Genomic DNA, 25,290 nt, shown 5'->3' with positions numbered 1-25,290 from the left:
TTTTTTCAAAACTAGCAGAATTATTGCTTACATTGTAGTTGAATTGATGTTTATTTTTATATTACAGGCCTCTTATGTTTATGCATTTCCTTCTCAGCTCACCTCTTTTAGTGTTTGATATATGGTATTTGAGACCGGGTATTACTAATCAGTATGGCTTCTTCAGGGTATCTAAAAGAAACAGAGAAATTGGTCACATGTGGGATTCAATAGTTGTCTCACTTAGCCAGGAAGCTTACTAATCAGTCACTGGTCTGGTAAAGACTACCAAAGTATTATTTATTAATCTTTTACAAAGTGTATCCCCAAACTCATAACCTGGGGTCTAAAGAGCAGTTTATCTACATATAATAATAACTCAACAAATATCTTTTCACAATACACAAGACCACATTTTTCAAGAAAATAAATAAAATGTACATACATAACTCTATAAAGATTCATCAACTAATACAAAGTGACAAAGCATTCATATACTTAAGGTCCCTATAGCAATAGGAACCGTCTCTCTTCCACAAATTCTTTATACAAATGCATGGCTGCAACTTATCAATCTCATAGGCAATCTATATTCGAGATAATCCTTTGTGGTGCCACCCGTGAGGACTCGTCCCATCCTCTGAAATTTCTTAGGGGTGTCCCTTGTTAGATGTGTCTAATTTGCTTTTGCTCGGACTCGTCCAGTCCCCACCACACTGGACAGTCGTAGATATGGTTTGTCCATAGTGGAATTTGTTTCCACTTTCTGTAAGGAGAAGGTGATAATCTATACCTGAGGCTAAACACTTGAAGTGCTAGCTGGCCGATAGCCCACAAACGAATCAGAAATCACGTTTCACTACTTCCTATGTCCTGCAGAGGCCCAAAATACACTGCTCTTTAGAACCCAGGTTATTAGTTTGGGGATTTGCTTTGCAAAAGATCAATAAATAATACTTTGGTAGTCTTTACCAGACCAGTGACCGATTTATAAGCTTACTGGCTAAGTGAGACAACTATTGTTTCTCACATGTGACCAATTTCCTTGCTTCTTTGAAATTTTGCCCCGGTCCAATTGGTATTGGTAGGGCTAACCCAATTGTCATATAAACCTCTTTAGGGTATCTGGCAGAATGTGTTCACCTTCCCATTAAAGTGGAGAAAGCCTTTTTAGGTCTAGCTTGATACCACAATTGCCACTTTCCTTGTGTTATCACCCTAAAAAAAGCTTTCTTGACAAAAATAGAAAACTACTTTGTGTTCGCCCTAGTGTTGGACTGGAGTACATTTTAATTTGGCAGAATGTATTTGCTTCCACAAAAAAGTGTTAAAAACTTCACAAGAGCTGTAATAATTTGTTTATCAAGTTACCAGAGCTCTTTATCAAATCTAGTTCTTGTGTTACAATAGAGAGTGACCTTTAGGTCAAACATGTTACACTGCAGTGATATGTCTTTTAGATCATTTGATAATTATTGTGTTTGTTCTTCTCAGACAGCAGCAGGGGTGTGAGGATGATAGTCGGAAAGAATGTGTTGCCGTGTTGTAGTCCCAGACACTTCTCCTTTTCCCATTCCATCTTCAACTTCAGAGATACCTTAACATGGCACCCTTTGAGAGGATGGCGTTTTTTCTTTCTTATTCCTACTTTTAAGATTTATGGGGTGGGGAGACTATTTTCCCAGTTCCGAAAAGTTAATTTGATAATTAATTTCAATTGATTTTTTAATTTTTAAGAGAATGCAGTGCTATCATATTAGATTACTTCAAACCTTGAAAACTGCTTACTGCCCCTTAAATCTAACATTCCCCAAACCTTAAAAACTCCTTTCTAACCCTTAACGGCACCCTTTGTGAATCCTAAAACCCCTTTCTTCCCATAAACCCCACCCATCGTTGAATCCTAAAAACTGTTAGCACTGCTTAAGACTACCCTTCCCTGAACTCCCTGAAAAGCGCTTACTAGCCCTTGATACTACCTTTACCTGAACCTTACAAACCTGCCTTTACTGTTAATGCTACCCATCCCTGAACCCTAAAATACCCTTACTTTCCTAAGCAGCTACCCTTCCCTTAATCCTAACTACCCCAACCCCACCTTAACGCTACCTTTCCATGAACGTAAAGCCTTATAACCCTTTAATGCTACCCATCCCTGAACCCTGCAAACTCCTTGCCATCCATTCATGCTACCATTCAGTGAACCCTAAAAACGCTTACTACTACTTACCGCTAATCTTCCCTGATCCATAGAGGGCCTATCTGCAACTCAACACTACCCTTCCAGGAACCCTAAAAACCATTTACAACTACGAACATTCTCTGATCCTTATGAACCCCTAACTATCCCTTAAAGTTAACCCTCCCAGAGAACCTTAACGGCACCTTTACCCTTCCCTGAGGCTTAAAACCCATTGCTGCCTCTTAATGTTAGTCTTCTCTAAGCCCTAAAAGTCATACTACCCCTTAACGCTACCCAACCCTGATCCTAAAAAAACCTGACTATCTCTTAGCACTAGCCTTCCCAGCACAGTTATAATCCATTATTACCAGTTAACGCTACTGTACCTGAACCCCAAAAGCTCCTAATTCTTACAGCTACTCTTCCCTAAACCGTAAAAAACGCTTGCTACCCCTTAATAAGCTCCATCTTTAAACCCTAGAACACCCTTACTTCCCCTTAATTCTACCTTTTCCTGAACTCTAAAAATTATACTACGCCTTAACAATACCAACCCTGAATCCTAAAAAAACTTTACTACCCATTAATGCTACCCATCCCTGAAAACCCCAAAATTCCTTACTGCCCTCCAGCTGCGGTCGGTAGGGGAGTACCTGCCGGGGCGGTGACGTGGGGAGGGGGAGGGGCAGGGTGTGGGTTAGTAATGTATGGATAATGGAGGTTTGCAGGTAAGTAAACATTTAAATAAGTCAAACTAATTTCGTTGCGCGCACTGCATTGCATTTGGGGATGCAGTGCGTCACCGCCCCGGCAGGTACTCCCCTACCGACCGCGGCTGCTGCCCTCTAACACTACCCTTCACCGAGCCTTAAAACCCTTTCCTACCTCTGAATTCTATCATTCCATGAACCCTAAAAAGCCTTTGCTACTACTTAACAATACCCTTCCTGAATCGTTAACCCCTTGGCTGCGGCCGTAATTCCGCCGCATCGCTAGGGGGGGGCGCGCGGCGCCGTCATGCTCGTGACGGAACCACTCCGTCACGAGCCTCGGGCGCGCTGTGCTTGTGACAGAGTGGTTCCGTCACGCCCCCGTCCGCTTAATAGAACGTACCGCGCAGGCGCGAAATCAGCGACTCGTAGGCGCGCCGGCCGGGCCGTGACGGAACCACTCCGTCACCAGCACAGCGCGTCCGTGGCTGGTGACGGAGTGGTTCCGTCACCAGCATCGATGAGGTTAAAAGCAGATTATCTACCCTTAATGCTACCATTTCCTGAACCCAAAAAGTCTCTTAATACTCCTTAATGCTACCCTTTTGTGAACACTCCAAGCTCCTTACTATCCCTTAATGCTCACTTAGGGTCCTAAAGGTGCCTAGGAGTGAAATACTGATATCAGGGACGTTGTTCTAAGGCCCTTAGTGGTGTGCAACACGTTTTTGGCGAACCCGTGGAATCCGTTTCAGGATTACATTCTGCTCTTAATATACAGTGGAGCTGTGCTACATTGCTATTTGGGAGAAATGCTCACCACACTACTAATCGGGTCATATACAGTTTGTCGGATGTTTTTCTGTTACACCACAGTTCGGTAATACTATTACTACAACTAGTTATCATGACATTACCTCAGATTTAAAGAGAAATGTGCCAGCATTGTTTCTGACTTTTTCCACAATTATTGTTGTAAAATCAGCACCAGTTTATGCTTGTGGTTTGGTACTAATAGGCATGGAATGCAGTACTTTTCTCTTAGTGCAAAAATAGAATTCCCACTTAGTGTAAATGACCGCCCCCCCCCCCCACCGCCAAAGTAAGTATGAATATGAGTCACAACACAAACGAAATATTAGTGTGTAAATATTCAAATCTTTTTGTAATAATGGCCTATTTAGGTTTGGCTTGATAGCATGAATGGCCTGAATGAAATGTTTGTTGTAATTCTTTAAACTTTGCGTAGAGTGGACTTTGACTTGACTCTGCCCATAGAAGTATTACTCTTTCACCTCATGCTATCAGCTAGCAATGTATCATTCCACCTTCGAGGATTTGCTTCCTTGGAATGTGGGAGGGATTTTTCTAATCTGAAAAATAAACTCAGCTATGCCATTTGTCATGTGCAGTTATTTTGCTCGTATATGCACTCTACTCAATAGAGTAGCACAAAAGTAGTATTTTGTGCTACTTTTTCCCAACATTGGCAAAGCCAGTAGGAGAGGCTTTAATGTGATAAACAACATTTGTGCATACAATACATGCAAACAGAATTTGTGAACGGCTGTGTTTACATTTATTGGTAAATTAAAGCCAGATGTATTGGCTTTGTCAATGCTTGCTGCCTTTTGTCGGGGTGCCAGAAAAAGGAATATCTATTGACTTTTATACATTACCCTTTAATCATCTGTGATAAATATGTACTTGTTAAGTTTTTCTTTCTTGGAGGAGTCCTGTATGTACTATCCAATTTCTGCTATGTGGCTTTATAGACCGGAGAGAAAGTACATATGAGAGGCTGTCTCAATGATTAGGTTACATAACTATTAGCAACAGAATGTAAGGGTGAACAGAGTAACATTAGTTATGTTTTATATTTTAATACCTAGTTGTTATACACCTTAAAAATACATTGCCACCATTTTAGATTTCCAGGGGGTCATTAAGTTATAGGTTGTTATCAAGAGAGCAGCGCTACATTTTTGTTTTTTTAATAAATGTTCCCCATCTAAATAGTTGTTTCCTAGGTTTAGTATTATGTATGCCGAAATATGTTCCACTGTCAAGCAGCCAGTCTCAGAGTAATGATTACTTGGAGTACAACACGTGGTCAGAAAAAGAGCAGCCAGTGAGACACTTGCAGAGTACATAATAGTGACTATTCATGCTGATTTTCGAAAAGATAGTAGGATGACACCCTGGCCTCTTCTGTTTAAGAATGGGTGCTGTTTGTATTTTTATATTGAGAGCAATTATTACTTTAACATTATGCAGCAGAATCCTTCCTTGTTGTCCTTTTTTAACACTTGCACCTATTAGGCGTGTTAACCTTTTGTGTTTGTTTCAGTTAGATTTCTCAACCACTCATGTTTATCCATGTTTTTCTAGTATTGGGATAGCCAGAACTGAACCCTGTACAGTGCAATTGGTCTTTCTCCATTTCTCTTAACTTTATCCAGTAATAAATGGCATTCTTTTAATGCTGAATAGTACAAGCATCTTTTTTCTTTCTTTTGTTCCAAGTTAGACCTTTAATGCACTGGGTTGCTTCTTGGGGTTGGTCTAATCTAGATGTAGACAGTATATTCCTTTTTAACGTCTATCTGAAACGAAAGTCATTTCTTTTCGATAGTTCAAATTGCATCTCATACCATTTTCTCCACCTGCTATGTATACTGTCTTGTGAGCATATTTTACAGCACAGCTGTGACTTCTCTTACATCACTTTACCGAAGGACTGTTCTGTAGTCTTATTCACAAAGCCTCACAGTGTTTAAAACTGCCCTTAAATTTTTACCAATTTGATGGCTACCTCTTCCTGAGATTTTAAGTACGACTTCCTTAGTTAACTTTTTTTTATGTCTCTTAAAACCAGTGGTGCATTTCAAGAACTTCTTATGAGGGACATTCCCATAGCTTTGGGCCACACAAAGCAAACATTGTTCCCTTTAAGTAAAACCACGTGAATGTAAATATTTGCTGATGACTCTGGATCGCAATTACTTTGTAAGCCAATCCCTCCAAGCTTGCTGATTCGTGCATTTAGTTAGGCATCTTGTTATGCAAATATATAAACGTTAAAGTCAGTATTTATATATTGGCTCCCTTGGTAGCCATTGCAGCTCCATGATGATTAATTTCTCAAACTACCCGAGGACTTGCAAATATTGTAATCTGTTTACACTGCTATGTTGATCTTCCCATAATGGGCCTTTCTGTATTTCAGCTTGCTGATAGATGAATAATTATTGTTTGAAAGTCTCTGTTAGAGTATCAACAACTTTGCGTCTGATTTCTCACTAGTAAAAGGAAGCCTGAATAGTCCAACAGAATGTGCACAGTTTCCCCCTATGGATCTTTGCTCTACTGTTCCTTAAATGGGGCCCTGTTACATTGTTTAATAGTGATTTCATTGACTGGTCTTCAGGAACCTCTCTTGAAACGTTATGTCCTTCTTAGATTCCTTCATATAGCATAATCTGACTGTACAACACTTTGTCTTCAATTGATGTCACTTCATCATCAATTTCCAGGACAATATGTAGACGCTTATTTTGTAATATTATATATAGCTTTCTCCTTTGCCATTGTTTGTGAACTTAAAGCCACCCTGACCCAGGACTGCAAATAACTTCTCAAAGATGAAAAAAATTCAGCTAAGGGCTGATGTGCAAGGATGGCAATTGAAAACAATAAACATGAGGTAAGCGTGCTTGACTTGTTTCTGCCTTTGCAGACGATGTGATTCCTGTGAGTGCTTGGTTCATTTCACATGCAAGCAGGTGAACAGATCATGCCAAACACTTGGGTTTTTGATATTGTCTATATTGGTCTTCATTGGTCAGAACCCAAAAAAATCTTAATGTCCTTCCATTCAACATGCGTGAGGAGTGGCAAGTGTTTTCTGCTAAAGTCTATCCTGCCAAAGGAGTAATAAAGCTAGATAGACTAAATTAAGGAATTTTAATCAGTGATTTCCAAATTCTTGAAGTGTAATGACATTGTAAGCAGATCATCTTGCATACTCGAAACAAGGCACCAAAACAAGGGGGGTGGCTATTTTAGCAAAAAGAGGGGGGGTTGGAGTTCTGAAGAAAAAAGAGGATCAATGGGGACGCTGGGTGATGGTGGAAGGGGAAACAGAGGCAGGAAGATGCACAATTGTTTCGGTGTACGCCTCCACAGACGATGAACCTGAAATGTTCCAGTTTTTAGACACAGAGCTGGCGATTTGGTCTGAACCTGTAATCTGTTGTGGGGACTTTAACATAAATGGAATGGAGGGTATAGGTCTTACGGGTGGGAGCCCTTACAGGGGGAGGAAAAAGAAGACTTCCCAGGCTATTGTAAATCTAGCAAGGAATAATGCACTAGTAGATCTTTGGGCTCAGAAGAATCCACCTGGTACTGGGAGCACATACTACTCAGCTCCCCACAGGAAGGTGGCCAGACTAGATTATTTTTTTGTGTCCAGTTCATTAGTAGGTGACAGCCAATTAGAAAGAGCTCCAAGAATAGTTTCAGATCATAACCCACTCATTCTATCACTACCATATAAGAACAAAAGCAGGAAAAAAATCACATGGACTTTTGAGAGGGGGCTTCTTAGAGAGGACGGTTATCTTGTACATATGAAAACGTGGATTAATGAATTCTGGAATATAAATAGGGGAACAGCTTCATCGGGCATAACGTGGGATGCGTTTAAGGCCGCAATAAGGGGGGAGACCCTGAGCTATACATTGTATAGAGATAGGCAGGAAAAAATTAAGATACAGGAAAAGATTAAAGAATTGGCAGATTTAGAGGAATTACTTATTGAGGCGATAGTGAAGCAAGACTCACTAGAAGAAATCATATTAACCACTTGGCTGCTATGCGTTTTCCCCCCCGGTGCTGGGATCCTCCATTTTCCATTATTCATGACGAGCTGGGCTCGTCATGAGCGTGCGAGGAGGCTACACCATGACGAGCCCAGCTCGTCATGAGCGTGGAAGGGGTTAAAGACGGAAGTAGTTAAGACAGAAGCAATCGAAAACATTGCGAGGAAGGCCGCCAGAAAATTCCTTGCCAATAAAGAAAAATGCTATGAGTACAGCGAAAGGTAGGACATCTGCTTGCAATTAGAGCAAGGCAAAGTTCGGTCATGGGCGAGATAAAAGAAATTAGAAATGGGTCAGGGGTGATTACAAATAAGGCTGAAGAGATCAGAGAGACTTTTAGGAATTTCTATGAGGCTTTATACGATCAGGGCCCCCCAAAATCAGATGTTGATATCCTGAAATATCTTTCGGAAACTCCACATGTGGGATTAACAGAAGAGGGGAAGGAGGAGCTAGATCAGCCATTAACTTTGCTAGAAATACAAGAAGCCATACAGAAACTCCCATCGGGTAAAGCCACTGGGCCGGACCAGATTCCGACCGAATTCTACAAGACTTTTTGGGGGGTGCTGGGGGAAGATATGCATAGGACTCTTGGGCTGGCACAGCAGGGCTTATCAGTCCCCCCTTCTTGGACAGGGGCAGATATTATAGTTATACTAAAAAAGGATAAGCCTCCTGTAGAACCCGGGTCTTACAGACCAATCACGCTTATGAATGCGGACGCCAAAATCTCCTCCAAATCTTTGGCACAGAGGTTGAGCAGGGTATTGAGAGTTTCGTGACCGATACACAGCATGGGTTTATACCAGGAAAGGGGACCACTCAACATACACGTCAAATGATCACCATATTCGATGCAGTGGGAGTTGCAGGGGACCCTGCCGCGGCAATTTTTCTTGATGCAGAGAAGGCCTTCGACAGGGTCTCCTGGAACTATTTGTGGAAGGTGATGGCTTGGGCTGGGATTGGCCTGGGGTTTATCAAAGCAATCAGGCTCTGTATATGGGACCAACGGCAAGGATAAGGATTAATAAAGAATATACAGAAATAGTAAGGATAGGACGAGGTACACGTCAGGGATGCCCCGCCTCACCCCTATTATTTACTCTATATTTAGAGCCTATTCTACGGAGGTTCACTGGCAACAATAACATAGTCCCGATTACACTACACAATAGGGAATATAAAGTGTTTGCTTACGCAGACGATGTGGCAATCATCACATCAGATCCAGGGAGGGCCATAACGGAAATTGAGCAGGAGGCTTTGTTATTTGGTAGAATCTCGGGGTATTCAATTAATAAGGGGAAGACTCAAATCGTACAAAATAATAACACTGTATATCAGGACACTAGGATAGTATCAGAGGCAACTTATTTAGGGATTAAAATCACTACGGACTTGGATAAATTGGTTGAGTTGAATATGGTGCCCTTAATAACAAAGGTGAAGAAAAACATCGAAAGATTGCATAACCTACACTTGACATTAATGGGTAGAATAAATGCTATAAAAATGATTACCTTCCCTAAATTTCTTTATATGTTTAGGGCCATCCCACTTTTTTTCGAACACATTTGGTTCACAAAAGTGGAAGTAATGCTAAACAGATTTATTTGGGCGCATGGGAAAACGAGGAGAGCGTATCGGCACATCACACTACCGAGGGGGATGGGGGCTCCAGATCTCAGATTATATTATTGGGCAGCAGCTCTGCAGTACTTTCAGTGGATGATAGGCGGAGGGTGCCAAGAACAAGACCCGGGGGGTAGAGGAATCAATCTCAAGAATGTATATATTGCACTAATGGGAGGGGATGCCCAGAATGCCTTCTTAAATACAGTTGATTTTACCTACTTTAAGCACACGAGGTTCAAGACTTTGAAAGCAGCTTATAAGGTCTGGACAGCAGTATCTAAAGCACTAGGATTGGGGAGATTTAACAGATATACTCGACTGTATACAAATGTTTCACTACCGGGGGACATATTCAGGGATTCAATTATGAGGGAATGGGAGGAAAAGGGTATTAGGAAAATAGGGGACATTTACGATCAAGGAGGCATCCGCTTGTTTCAGGAGCTACAAACAAAGTATAAACTAGATGGAAGGAGCTTTTTTAAGTATCTACAGCTCAGAAGCTATTTTATGAATAAAAAGGGGGGCACAATGGGGTTTGGGGAGTGCAAAATAATGGAATATGTACAGCGTGGCCATTACTGTACGATCCGGCAGCTGTATGCTGAACTGTATATATTGAAAGAAGATGACAGGGGAAAGTATGCTGTAAAATGGGAGGAGAAAATAGGCTCATCACAGGAGAACTTTCAGGATTCATTGGACCTAGGCTGTACGGTCTTATGCTTGGCCACCCTCCAGTCACAACATTACAAAACGCTGTTTTCACTTTATTACACCCCTGCTAGAATAGCACAATGGGGGGGCACTTCGGGAAGTACCTGCCCGAGATGTGATTCGACTAATGCGGACATAGTCCATATGTTTGCTGAATGCCCACAACTATACTCCTTAATAGCGGCAATAAAGTCTTTTATAAGAGGTACACTAGGAATCCAAGTAGTAATGTCTCCAAAACTGATAATGCTTGGGCTGATAACAGAGGAAGAAGGACACTACATAGAATTTATGTTTGTTGCTATGGCAGTATTGTGAATCTGTATTGCTAAAACTTGGCTGGATAGAGCTCCGCCAACCTTTCAAACTTGGTTAGCAAGGTTACTCTCCACATATAACTTGGAAAGCGCAATATATGGTAGGAAGGGGCGGAGAGCAAGAACATTAGGCTGCAAGATATGGCAACCTATAGAATTATGGAAAACTAGAATGGGGAGTGTGTAAAACTTAAGATAGGAACTTTGGTTCTGGATTTCCCCTTCCCATAAGATTTCATTTCCTTCTTTCCTTTTCTTTTTTTCTTCTTCTTTTTCTTTCCCCTTCTTCTCTCCCTCTCTGGTTTAATTTGTAATTTGAAACTTTTTCTACCTCTTTGTTATTTACGTATATGCTGGGATCTCGGATTTTCAGAAGTAATAGGATATGTAAGTCAGCTGTAAACAAATGTGCTGTAAACATTTTTTGTTGATAATGTTGGTATATGCAAAAAAACTTTTAAATAAAAAAATTAAAAAAAGTAAGCAGATCATAGAATTCAGACAGGTAAATAAATTGGTACAAACCAAACAGTTCAAGACCATGTTCTTTGGGCCTTAAGATTACTTAGCCAGTAGGCCAATTAAGAACACTTATTTCCACCTTTTTATGAGAAAGAAGCACATAAGGTTGCTCAAGTATACATGGTACACCAACATTAATAGTTTGAGGTTCTGTCATTTGGACTCCTCTAATACCCTGTTCTGAGTGAGGCCCTTCAGAAATTCACTTGCCTTCATATTTTGTATCCTAGTTGATCACGTCTTCTTCAGCATTGTTCCTCAGCTGCCTATGGGACAGAATCTCTCAATTAAAACCCCTGCAGTACGAATTTGAACTCCTTTTTTCTGCTGCCCCTTTGACTTTGTAGTAGAACTTGGACATGCCTCCCTTAGTTATTGTAAGTCATGCAATATGCTAGACTCTATCTATATTTTTATATGCATGTCTAAGTCCTGTGTAATCAACCTCTTGAATTATGCACAGCTCCATATGTAGTATCTATCCACTGCTTTATCTTCAAAACAGAAAGAAAGATATTGTCTTTTAATATTTTCTCACTCTTTCATCCAGAGACCTATCTTGTACATGTAAATATTATACACATGTCTGTGTTAGTTGAATATTGCATTCCAGTTCAGTAGAACAAACTATATGTGCTCTTAGATACACTTTGTCATTCCTTTCCCATAAACATGTAAACCAAAAAGCTTAGTGCCCACTTAGTTGACTTCAGAGTGAGAAACTGATCTTGCCAGATCGTCTGCCTTCTCATCACACTGTGTTGTAACAGAACTGCGGAAGATCCTTAATTTCTTAGTATTCCATTAATCCGCCAACTAAAATCTGAAAAAAAATCTTGGTACTTCATAGGACCCTCTTTTGTTAGTTATATTGCTGTGTGGTGGTCCTGATAGTTCAACAGACAAGCCACTATTGGGCAAGTAGGATACCCTGGCAGGGGTCTAGCCCCCACCGATGTGTGCACTCTCTCTATGACCAACAATTCTGAGAAACTAAGCACCTACCGATCTATGCACTCTCTGTCTGACCAACAATTCTGAGAAACTAGCTGCACTAAGAAGGTCGACCAGCAAGGTCTCAAGGAAGATCTCGGGGCTACCACCTTCAGGGACTCTAAGCCCAATTATGTGAATATTATTCCTGCTGGAGCGGGATTCAAGGTCCTACTTCTTTGCAATGAGTTTTGCCAGTTCAGGGATGTTGTCCTCCAGGTCAGGTGAAGCAATTCGATCACAGTGCTTGTCCAGACAAACCTTTAGCAAGTCCATATGTGCGGAAAGCTGATCAGTTTTAGAGTCCGCGGTGCACAGGTTAGACTTCATGTCTATTAAAATGGATGTTATATCCGTGCATCAGTACCCCTCCTTCTGATAGGGGTCTGGAGTGCATCACGCAGATTTTTTCTGGTCGAACAAAAGCTTGCCCTGTTTCACGTCTGCATTCCCCATGATGCAGGGCAGTATAAAAGATCATGAAGTATTTTGCTCTGCCATTTGTGAAAGGGTGCCTTTCCCTTCCATTTATTATGTGTTGCATTTGCATTCAATCAGAAATGTGTGTCAGTGGTTGTAGTATGCTTTGACAGCAGGATTGGCCCAGATAGCATTTATGCCTACCAGTGCTGCAACTCCTTTCAACCGCTGTATGTTTCGGCCTCTACAGGCCTCCCTCTGACTCTGCAAATCAGCAATGTTCTGTCCATGCCATGCCTTCCTTTTTCCAAAGGACCCTGAGGCCAGACAGCACAGGCCATTCGTAGGAGCTACTGGAGGGGTCATGTGCTTACTTAACGGGCCATCTTTGCATTTATCCTTCAGGAGCCATCAGTCCGAGGGGGCCATGTGTGGCCATCCTGTCCATTAAGGGCTGTCTCACCACTCCATCACTGAATCACTTCAAAGTCCCCAAGGTGTTCTTGCTGCTTCCACTGTGTGTCACTGAACAGGATCATGCAGGTTTCGGACTCCAGCAGCTAAATGCACCATGCAGGCCATGGCCGCAGAGCGTCCTATGGTATTCAACGGCTCTACAGCATCATAAAGTTCCCGCTTCCATCACACCCTCAGGGAGCCCACCTTCTCTTCAGATGCCTAACTCTGCAGCAGCAGAGAACTGGCCTGGGATGTCGCAGTTTAAGGAGATGGACACTAGGGAGCAAAGTGCTGCGACTAAGTAGGGGCGACCGGGTGCAGAGTGCTGTTTTGGCGTCGGGAGCCCTGTTGCTTACACTGGGGAGTCTCCAGTTTGAAACAGCACTGCAGGCTCGGGATGAAGGTCTTCTGGGTGCGACCACCATTTCAAGAGGTATGTTTGGGGTTGGGTGACCGAAGGACGTGGTGTGTCGGGTGCAGGGGTGTCTTTTAGGGTCGGATCTTCTTACCAGCTCCTGGTCACGGTTGGGGGGACTTTCCGGATCTAGACTGCAGGCGTCGGCTTGAGGCAGGTCAGGGATTGCTGGATCGTGGGTCATGATCGCCGGGGAGACCTCCTCGCTATTGTTTGCCCACTTCGAGCTTGGCCTGTGGACGGCCGGTGCAGAGTGGGGCGGATTCGCGGTTTCCAGCTGGGGCCAGAGGTTGGAGATGAACAAATCCGGTGTTTTCACAGGAGACCAAGTCTTTGGAGTGGAAGGCAGGCAGGTCTTTCAGTTTTCTCAAGGTTGGTGGCTGCAGGACACACCAGGATTTCACAGGAGCAGTTTCGAGGTGGAGACAGGCCGGTAGGGCTGGGGCCAAGTCAGTAGGCATCTTTCTCTTGTTAGCTTCGGTCCGCCTTCTTCTCTTCTTCTTGTGGTTTCTTGTCTGAGGAAGCATGGTTCAGGGCTGCCCCTAAATACTAGATTTAGGGGTGTTACAAGTAGGTAAAAGGTTGGAACCATTGGGTCCCTTCCCTGGGTGGGTACACCCCCTATTATGACACCCTCCAGTGGGAGGGGGGCATAAGCCTTTCTCTGGTTGGCTGGGTCCCCTCATCTGCAAGATGGCGGGGACTGAGAGTTGTGCTTCACCTCGCCTTCCCCACCTGAGGGGTGGAGTTGGCAGAGATGGGCACACCTCTCTCCCTCACTTGTTTTTCCCGCCGGTTCTCCCGCCCAAAGTGGGGGTCAGAACCAGTGTGGACCAGTTTCTGAAGGCAGCAAGTGGCCTAGGGAAGCTCAGAAAGGCGGTAGGTCTTTGAAGCTTCCCCTTCGTGGACCCTGCCCATCCTGGGGGAGGAGGCTTGGCACCTTGTCCTAGGATGTGCATTGTTTCAGGCCCCCGAGAGCAGCAGGCTCTCGACCCAGGTCCAGCAGCATGTCTGGTTGTGGCAGCTGGAAGCAGCCACTCAGCCTGGACACTAGTGGTACGTCGTTTTTCAGGGGGCATCTTTAAGATGCCTCTGTATGCATTTTTCATTAAATCCCACACTGGCATCAGTGTGGGTTTAATGTGCTAAGAAGTTTGATACCATACTTCTCAGTTTTCAGTGTAGCCATTATGGTGCTGTGGAGTTCGTAATGACAAACTCCCAGCACCATATACTCTTAATGGCAGCACTGCACTTAAAATGTCTAAGAATGGACTTAGACACTGTAGGGGTACAGGGCTCATGCACCTGTACCCTCACCACTTGTATAGGGCACCCAGCTAGAGGGGTGACTGATCTATGCCAGGGCAGTGGGTTGTAGTCATGGCACACAGGGATGTGTGCCATGTCGACTCTTCACTTTGTTCTGCACCAAGACACGCAGCCTGCAAAGGCAATGTGTGAGTGTAATGGTACAGGGCCTCTTAGGGTGGCACACTAAGTGCTGCAGCCCTTGGAGGTCTTCCCTGGTCACAGTGCCCTGGGTACCTGTGGTACCATTTACCAAGGGCTGACTTGTGGCCAGAGATGCCAATTGGGTTTGTGTTTCAATGCAGTTTTAGGGCACGAACATAGGCCTTGGGTACCTGATAAGCAGGAGCCCAGGGCACACTCAGTCAAAGCACATCATCAGTTCAGCAAAAAGTGGGGGCTACCATGCAGAAAGAGGGCACTTTCTCACAATGAGGGCGTGGGTGATTGTTTTCCTGGTGTTGTCTGGTAGCCATTTGAAGTTTTCTTCGGCATCCTTAGGGTCTTGCAGCAGTACGAGATAACTGCATTGACTTGAGCAGTCATTCCAGTTCATTGTCTATGATGATTTTGAGGTTTCGTACAAGTTCAACTTGAGGCAATTGAATATCATCCAAGTGGCCCCTTCTGCTATGCATATGTGAACTTCTTCATGGTAGTATGTGTTTTGTCCGAGAGGGGCAGTAACAGTTTTGTCGTTCTGTCATTGGCATGAGTATGTTTAGTTTGTGAGCTCGTATGACATCGGCCAACGAGGAACCCTTTGAGATCATGTGCTTCAGAGTCATTGGGGTATGTTGGCGGTTTGGGATTTTCCGCTGAAAGAGCTGATCCATTCAAGGGTGAGTACCTGGATGCTGCATCGTGTTGTTGCATTAGGATGGGGTTGAAGGCTGCTGAGAGGTCTAAAAAGATGAGGGCTGCGGTTTCTCCCTTTCGAGGAACATCCATATGTTATCTGTTGCTGCTATAAGGGTGTTTTCGGTGCTGTGGTTGGGTCTTAATTCTGATTTTGTGGTGTAGGGAAGCTAGTGTTTGGCAAGGGTGTTGGAGAGACACTTGTTGATTACTTTTTCCATGTCTTTGTCTGGATAGGGAAGGGGGGATATCAGTCAGTGATTGGCGAGTTTGGCCGGTTTAGCAAAAGGTTCTTTTGCTGTAATCATTATGTGGTGATGCTGGTCTTGGGTCCCCCTCAGGAGCTTCCATCTACCCTACACAGTGTCTCTGGAAAGCCCTCCGTGTTGTAGCTGAAGGAGGGAGATATGGCTGCCATTTTAAGGTCGGGCAGAGGCCCTCATGGTCTCCTCTCCTCCCGCTATGGCAGTTTCATGGTGGGGCCCACTTCACCTCCGTACCTTCTCTCTGTGAAGCCACTGACCTGGTAGGGTCCTGCAGAACTAAGCCACTCCCCGCTGCAATAGCACTGTATGCGTGGAGCCAACCCCTCAGGCCGCGTCCCCGGGCTTCCCTTCGTCTGCCAGGCGGTATTCCTTCCCTGCCGCCAGCCGTATCTTTTGATATGGGGCTGAACCACAGCACTTCACTTCGGCATTTCGCGACCTCTAGGTTCTTCCCGCAGATCAGCTCCGGTGCTCACAAGGGGCCGGCGCCATCTTGGCTTGATCCTATTCCGCAGATCGTCCGGGTCTCACGCAAAAACTACGCATTCTCTGCACAATCTAGTTACTCCTTCCGACGCTGCTCAACTTCATGGCCCCATAGTTGTGTTGGTTGGCTGTGTCGGGGCTCAGAACACACATCAGAGCAGCTGGGTATAACGGAGCCAACACGGATCACGTATGCGCAGCCATCTTACTTGGCCCTACCCCCCAAACAAATACCGGAGGGTTCCTTTTGGAGGACATCCATGGCTGTGTCTTTCTATGGTTTCAGGAAGATAACTGTACTGATTTTGATTGAAATGGAGGGTCTGGTGAAGGCCGACATAAAAGTAATGGCTGACAACTGTCCACAAAGGAGAGGATTTGTTCAACAAAAAACACTTGTGTTGTGAGACATTTTTACCAATTAACACTCTTCCTGTTGGTCTCAGGAATTCCCAATTTGTAATCTGAAGTATTTTTTTAGGATTAAGGGCCAGATGTACCAAAGGGTTTTGCCCATTCTGTGTCTATGGAAAAAATGTGTTCATACATAAGGCCCTAAGAGAGAAACATTTGTTCAATTTAAGACCCTCTTCTAATAAGATTTGCTAAATGATGCTTTAGTTTTTCTGCATGGGCACTCATGTTCCTATCTATACACTGTATACACTCTCCAGATTCATAGTTCACATATGTTTGTTGACAATCGTGTTCACATTTTCTGTTTTGATCCCTCCCCCCTTTGGTATTTGTTTTTCATAATTTGTTGAGGTCATCCTGTTATACTCCTTAACTGCACATCAGATGAGAAGGCGATGCAGTTCCTTCAGCTTGAGCGGTTATATCACGAACAATTTCTGGCAAATCTTGCTGCAATTCAGGAAGAGTGGGGTGAGTACAGTTTGTTCTGGCGATTGTCGTTCTTGCTTATCCTTTACTGAAAGACAACTCTTAGATTTTTTTTGTAAAAGAAGGGTGCCGAAGGTAAAAATGTGCCACTGAAAAGATGTATACGTGTACCACCTATATATAATTAAATGCTTGTCTCTTTTAAGAAGCTTTGTAAAATGTAATAGGTCTGTTCTCTAAACATATGAGCTGTTGGCTTTGCCAGTTGGTTTTTTCAATTTGGCGGCATGCGTCATGGCACAAAGCTCAGGCAAGATCAGCAATTTTGCAATGGATTTTCTATTCCATGATGTTCGCCGATGCATTGTCATGCGCTGTTACACATATTTCAAAAATATCTAATACACCGCTTATTATGTGCAAATAATGTTTTCTTTCTATAGTGTTGCATCCTCAAATTGCATGCTATGTGAAAAAGCCTCCTCTGTATACCTAAGACTCTGTATGAAAACCGAGCTTGACTTAAAATTTCTGATTGTCACTTTTCCTTCAATTAAATGTTCCTACTTCCCATCCCTGCACTCCTCCTTTCCTGAACACAGCGTACCCTGTCACATGTTTGCCTTAATCTCTATCATTGCAGTTCTACAAATTTCAAAGATCATAACGAACTCCTTTGTAAGTAATACGTCCGGCTCATTTATTAATCCAATCAACCATCTACATTAGCTCACAAACCCTACTAATGATAACAGCTAAGTCCTATTAATTTCCTCTACCACAAAGAAAATTGTGTAGACCCATGGAATGGTTTCCTTGAGAGCACAAATTAATTTAAGTTACCAGTTAAAACCAATAATCACTGGACTAACCACTAACATTGGGTTCCCACTTCCCGGAGCAGCGTGCTGAACTTCGAAAAGCGCTTGAATACCTCATCAATGATAGTAAGCGCTATATAAAAAAAATGACTTGCACATGTGTATTGCTCCTATTTTAAATGTGTCAATTTAACCCGGTGAATGGTCATATTTGACTAGTAAAGGAAAGTTGTTGTTTTTTTTTTTTAAGTGAGAGCGCTCACAAAGCAGAAAAAAAACCAATTCGAGAAGCCTGGTGGCAATTAGCAACTTGAAATGGAAACAGGAAGTAGAATGAGGTGTAGGTCGCGCTTTTTAATGTACCTCTGTTCTTTACATTGTGCATACTGAGAAGAGGTTATGCAGTTAGTCAGTGTTTTGCAGTAAAGACAAACGCGGGAGGAGTTCGGTTCTGCAATACCTTGAACATATCTTGTGCACTCTGTTTACATTTGTGTAATAGCCATGTTAGTGATTATTTGTCGGTTGTGCAGAACAGTGAACATGTACTTTCATCGTAGATATTTGGTAGGCACAAGTATGTGTTTTTTGTTGTAATTAGCAAATATAGCCATCGCACCAAACGCTTCTTAAAATATAGGTATCCTGTATAATAGAGCAAATAATTTGTGAGACAGGATTTGTTAGTTTGAATAATCTGATTTTAAGGATATGAATGCATTGGAATAATGAGTGTTATTCCTTAAATGTCTCGAGAAAACTGACAAAAGGTGTGTGTCAATTTTAGAGACAAAGCGGAAAAAGATGGTGCCTGAGAAAAAGGCTTCAAGAAGTTCAGAAAATGGCCTCGATTCAGAGGAGTTGGCGAGGCTCACTCAGCTGTGTGCCTCTCATGAGGAGTAAGTATCTGCACTTGTAATGGTACGCTTCACAGACATAGTTCACCATATTCTTTGCACTGTGTTGCGAAGGTGTACGGCATAGAAAATCATAAATTATAATACAGTAATTGCTGAGTTTTTTATGGTGAAGGTTTTTTGTAATAGATCTTGAATGTAGCATTTGTTTTGTTTCCTTCTGCTTTCTTTGAGCCATACATATATCTTGCAGTGTGAATCTTCTCTGGTTTCACATGCTGTGCATTGTTCTGCCATCGCGTGGTTGGGTCCAGAATTGACTGCCTATTCCTGTTTTATTCCTCTTCTTTTTATCATTCTCTGGTGGCGTGGACCATTTGGTGTCTTGTCCATCTTTCTGTGTCGTCAGATGGGCAACCCATTGGCATTGTCAATACCAGTGTTGCTCTCTTCATATTCTTTTTGAGTCTGGAAGCAGCACAAGAATGCGGAAGATTGTTGAGGAAAATCATTTTTTTTTTATTGAGGAATTATTCCATAATCATCGAAAATCCAAGGTTAGAGCACCAAAGTCCATGAAAGAAGGTGTCTACTGAAGAAAACAAAGTGTTTTATTAAGAACTCGCTGGTGGAAGGACATCAGCCACGAGTATGGGATGGAGCTTGTCCCCATTAGATTCTGCCTGAAGTGCCTAAATAAGTATGCCCAGAAAGACAGCCACAAGTTGTGCAACCTTCGCTTACCTAAAGACTACAACACTGAGTGCTGTGACATGTGCAGAGGTCTAGCCAAATCCCTGAAGATGAGTGAGAAACGGAGGTAGGCTAATTAATCTATGACGTAGTTGCAAAAAAACATAATTGAAGGACCTCGGCCTTTCCAGCAATAAAGAGAGCCCTGTTGTTCTACCTTGATCTCTCAAAACAGTTCCAGGTGGATGATCATCTCTTCCTGGGGTACGTAGGAGCTAAGAAAGGGAAGGCTGTGCAGAAACAGACCATCTCAAGATGGATAGTGCTCTGCATCAAGATATGCTACACATTGGCCAAGAAGTAACCCCTTGTGTGCTCATTCCACCAGAACTAAGACTTCAACCACTGTGTTAGCCTGCTCAGTGCCTGTCCTGGACATCTGTCAGGCAGTAACATAGGCATCTTTGCACATGTTTACCCTACACTAATGTCTTATCAGTCTAGCCTGTTGCGACGGGCTCTTCACCCATTAAGTCCAACTGGGCATTCTGGTTTAAATTGGCTTCGCAAGCCCATCCAGAGGTAGGCATTGCTTGGGTTTCTATTCCAAGGTAAGCAATCTGCTGCTAGAAGTCTATATCAGATGAAGAAGTTACTTACCTTCGGTAATGCCTTATCTGGAAGAGACTCTATTTAGCCGCAAATTCCTTACCGATCCTCCCCTTTGTACGAGCCCACTGCAGTGTAAGGGACACCCTTATTAGGGCCTTCGTTTTCACACAAATGGTCAGTTCTCATTGTGGCTAGTGGTGTGGAAAGTCACGTAAGTAACTGATGTCAGCGTGCCAGGGTGGCACCTATATAGGTACTGTGCACGTCACTTCCAGCGCTGACATAGAACATGAGCCACCTACTGGTGCGCAGAGATACTGCTCGAAAACATTGGGTCCAGTCTGAAGTATGGAGATAATTCTAAGGTAAGGAATCTGCAGCTAGATAGTCAGTGCTAGATAAGGCGTTACCAAAGGTAAGTAACTTGTTTGTTAAGTTGAAATGGCATGGAGTAGTGCAGTAGATAAGTGACAACAGGGAAATATGCTACCCAGGAGGTGTGCAGTCTGGTATCTACTATAAAGTATAAGTAGCACAGTCAACTAAGTGGTATTGGAGTAACCCACTGGAATGGGCACTATACAACAAGCTGTGGTAAATATCTCTGAGAAATCTACCCAGGTGTAACAGTAATCTTCCCATATGAATGGACGTTATACAACCAGCAGTAGCATATGCACAGCAAATTTACCGTTAGAAAATACTTTTAACCTTCACACCCTTCCACTAATGGTGTAACACAAAGTGATAGGGGGCCCCCTGCAGAAATTGATGAGGTGCCCCTCATATCTCACAAGTATTGCTTGTGTTATGGCTCAATTGTGGCCCTCTTGTTGGCTGGTGGCCCCCATCTGGGGTGGGTACCCCTTTGCCCAGGTGTTGTGGGGCCAGCGTTACACCCATTGCTTCACTTGGTAACATTGGGAGGAGGGCGGATTGAGGACGCTATGGTCAGTCTTGGAGAGGGCAATGATAGGCATGTCACGTAGGACTTGGGCCCACCAACAGAGGAGATGGAGAACAAAGGCTTCAGGCAAAGTGCTTAATTGGAACAGCAAGGAGATGTGAACAAGCTTTGGCAAACCCAATATGTCTCACCTATGCAAGAGCTATTGGTTTTGCCAATGTGTTTTAGCCATGTTGTACACCAGCAATGCTGCTGTTCAGCATGGCTAGAAGTTTAGAAGTTAGTGGTGTAGAGAAAAGGGGAGTGGAGTAGGGTGGACTGGTATAAAGTGGAATGGCATAGAGTCTCACAGAGTGTAGTGGGGGGATAGAGTGGAGTAAACTTGAAGGACGTAGAGCAGAGGGGCATAGAGTGGGGAAGTGGCATAGAGTGTCATAGGCCGGAGCCTAGAGTGAATTGGCTTAGAGTGTTGTGGAGTACAGTGTCATACAGGGGCATTGAGTGGAGTAGAGTGTCAAGAGTGGAGTTGAGTTGAGTGGAGTGGAGTGTTGTAGAGTAGCATGGAGTAAAGTGTTGTAGAATGTAGTATGCATGGTGTTGTAGTGCACCACTGTCATTATGGGACATTTTCAATTGAAAAGACAATTACATTTGCACAGACATACAGTTTTACTGATACAACTATACAGCACACGAACAATAACATGTTAAAACGGCATTTCCTAGTGTATTGTTTTGATCTTATTAAAATATTTGTTTACAAAGCACTTCAGAATTACACACAAAGTGCTTCATTTGTTCTTTTTTAATTCTGATATATTCTAAAATATTTGTACAGTTCATTTACATACAATTAAATTATGTTGTGTGCTAGAAAAAAGCCTTTCCTTTCACACCACCAGATTTTCAGATTCATCTCTCACGTTGAAGTCAGAGAAAGAAAAGTAAACTCCAAGCTCCTTAGGAATATACAGCCTGATTCATCAATCTCCCGTTTTGCGAGCCCCTAATAGCGATTCATAACGAATCGCTATTAAGGACTTGCAAAACGGGATTCATGTAGGAATAGCATAAAGAAATGCGATTCCTACACATTCCTTATTTGCGATTAGCAAATTGCTAATCGCAAATAAGGAATAACTCCCCATTCATTCCTATGGGCCAAAAGGCCCATAGGAATGAATGGGGAGTATTCCTTATTTGCGATTAGCAATTAGCTACTCGCAAATAAGATAGCGATTTAAAGGGTACCAGGGGTGTCCAAAGGACACCCTGTAGCACCCCTTAAATGCAAATTGAAACAGGTGTTGCGCACACACATGTCCAAAGGACATGTGTGTGTGCAACATGCAACTTAGAAAAATGCTTTTAAAAGCATTTTTCTAAGTTTTTGCTATTTACCACGAGGTTTGACCTCGTGGTAAATAGCGGGCCGAAATTGCGAATTCGCAATATTTAAATGGATGATGAATTGCATTTAAGGAATCTCAAATAGAGATTCCTTAAATGTAATTCCTCGCAAAATAGCGAAATCGCTATTACCGATTTTTGCATTTGGGATGATGAATCCCAAATGCAAAAATAGCGCTCGCAAAGGGCCAGATTCTCAGAATCTGGCCCTTTGCAAGCCGATTTCGGCTTGATGAATCAGGCTGATAGAGCCTAACATTTGACCTCTGTCTTTGAATGCAAACCAAATGTAACAAGATGAAAACAGAATTTACAGGCCTGTTTACAGAAAGCGAGCACTTATAGAAGAATACAGAAAACAGGCTACACTCCATGGGAGGGACAAAGACCTGCAGGACAGCCTAAAACAAATAAAGCCAGTAAATAGAAAGCAAGCAAATATGAGTTAAAAACAACAATGCCAATGGCAAGCGATGGGTAGAATGCATTCTTAGGTCAGCTTTCAGAATGTCCCCAAGAAGTCTTTAGCAGCCAAACAGCTGTGCTGCCTGTTGAGCTTTGACCTAAAAATGGTGAGAGGGGAGAAAAGCAAGGAAATGTACCTATCATTGTACACCAATGAATGGCTTCATAACTGCGCACAGTAGTGTGCCTTAACCCCTTCCACGCTCATGACGAGCTGGGCTCGTCATGAGGTAGCCTCCTCGCACGCTCATGACGAGCCCAGCTCGTCACGTAACATGCGATTTAAAAAATCTCAGCGTGCGAGCGGAATTCCGCCCGCACGCATGCGGTTAAGATACATTTTGGTATTCTTCCCTAGAGTATGAAGTCCAAAAAAGGACTTTCAGCACTGTCACAGTCACCTGCCTCCAGAGTCGACCTTTAATTTTAGTTACTTTAGGAACAATGATAAAACATTCATCGATGGTTTTACATTTGAATTTTAATATATTCGTCTTCAGGTTGCAAGTTATCTTGTGGTTGGAAGCAGCAAATCAATTTGCAGCTCAGAATCGGACATCTGTGCTTGTGATAAAGCAAGAAAACAAACCTGTAGTAAATATCACCAGGGGTGTAGCTTAGTCAAAAATGTTAGGAGGGGTGTAAGTCTAAGATTTCCCAACTAGCAACATGGTGGACCTAACTGAAAAGCATAGCGATGGGCTGAGGTCTCTCAACGGAAATAACAGACAAGCTTAGGGGCATTCGTGTTACGTTATTTAGTTAAGCGAGGACATTCTTGGTAGCAATAATATAGTCTTAAGCCACAACACAAGTTAGCATAAAACCTTAAGTGTCTATGTATTTGCAAACTGCAGTATGCCATACCTAAGGTTTTGTTAGCATGTGTTTAAAAGGCGCAATAGAACACTTATAATTGGAAATAAACAGCTTTTACCTGAAAAATGTATTGGAGTGTTTTAAGATTCATCGTACACCCAGGTCACTGCTTCACAAAAGGACAAAAAGTTAAAATTCAAAAAGAACACTTGAAAAGAGGTGATTCTGTTTTATTTATTTATTTCTTGTCCTTTGCTTATGCAACTTATTCTGATACGGCCTGGTGTAGCACTGGTGGCACCCGGTGCAACTATCTTTTTCGGTTCCCCTTCCCCCAATTAGCTCTTCCTTCATGCATTTCCTCACTACAATCAACCAACATTGCCCTTCATCTCTCCATAGCTCCTCTCGCCAATGCTTTTCATATATTTTAAGGCTCTATTTTTACCAGTGTTGGGAGTCCGAGCATTGTACATCACACACAAAGTATGCAGAGACAATGAATCGTACCTGTGTTAATCAGTCTGTAGGAAATGTTACATAAGACTATGAGGATTGCAAGGTGTAGGAATCACATATCATACATACTAATAGGCAGTATATTTTAAGAGTGATTGGACTTACAAAACACAAACATAGGATTTAAAACATACTGTTTGGGTTGGCTATACTAATGAGACTGTATTTCTATCCAAAGCAACGGATGTTTTAGCAACACTAGAATAATGAAAGACTTGGGGAAAAACAATGCAGTTTGCATGCAGCTCCTTGATATCAGTTCATAGGTCACTGTGCTATATTAGAATTGTAATTTATGAACAGCAAGTATCAAAAGGATCTTTGTGACAAAAACAGAAACCCACTGAGCTGTGCACGTTAATACAGTTCTGTGATCTGCATGGTACACATTATTTGCAGAAGATCTTTTAACCCTCTGCTCTACAGTCAAAACTGCCACTAGACAAAACTCAGTTCACTCTCCAGCAGGAACATAACATTTAATCACTGCTCTGCTGTAGCAGACCCTTTTAAACCAAGTTATTTTGTAGCACAGTGCCCCCAAAATCAGAACCATGTACTCACCGCCCTAAAAGTCAGCCCGGTCCGATGCCCAGCTTTTGGTCACCCAAAATAACATGCGCAAGTTTCAAACTTCAAATGCATGTTCTAAGAATCATGTAAGAATTCTGTTTTTATCGTCTGACTTTCTTACAGTGCTGTTGCCGACTGACAGCCGCTTCAAAGCACGTGTTGGCAGTACAATACATACATACATGAAACTCATACATCTGAGTTTCCGAGCAAGTCGACCACATATACATAGCAGGTGCTCATGCAGCCTGTGGTAGACAAACATGTAGAAAATCCACCCCTGAAGAGCATCAATCTCCCCCACCTGCCTGGTCACTAGTGAGCACAGCACTCCCAGAACACAGTTGAGTAGAATTCCAATTGTAGATAAAATCACTGGCATGTTTCGATGCTGTTCAAGCACTGGGCCCAGAAAGCGGTGCCACACCCTGGCAAAAGGCGCGAAGGAATGAGTTAGGTCACTGAGGGGTAACTCCAGCAGCATAGTTGAGTGAGTGACAGGCCGGATGTTTGCTTTGAGCTCAGGGCCCTGCCAGTGTTCTTACGTACTCCCTCCTCCTAGGTCTAGTAATCTTAATAAAATGAACACATGATTACCGGCAGCAG

General features: G+C 42.9%; 1 protein-coding gene across 2 annotated transcripts in view; it reads left to right on the top strand.

Moving 5' to 3' along the window:
• CNST (consortin, connexin sorting protein) overlaps positions 1-25,290 on the top strand; it is a 357,608-nt gene that overhangs the window by 265,416 nt on the left and 66,902 nt on the right. For both annotated transcript variants that reach the window (XM_078648798.1, XM_078648797.1), the window contains exons 7-8: positions 16,964-17,050; positions 18,617-18,728. In XM_078648798.1, coding sequence (XP_078504924.1) covers positions 16,964-17,050; positions 18,617-18,728 — 199 coding nt within the window. The remainder of the gene's footprint in view (positions 1-16,963; positions 17,051-18,616; positions 18,729-25,290) is intronic.

This window comes from Lissotriton helveticus, chromosome 6, assembly GCF_964261635.1.
Source record: "Lissotriton helveticus chromosome 6, aLisHel1.1, whole genome shotgun sequence".
NCBI classification, from domain to species: Eukaryota; Metazoa; Chordata; class Amphibia; order Caudata; family Salamandridae; genus Lissotriton; species Lissotriton helveticus.
The sequence above is the reverse complement of the archived record's forward strand: the minus strand, read 5'-3'. Positions and strand labels throughout refer to the sequence as shown.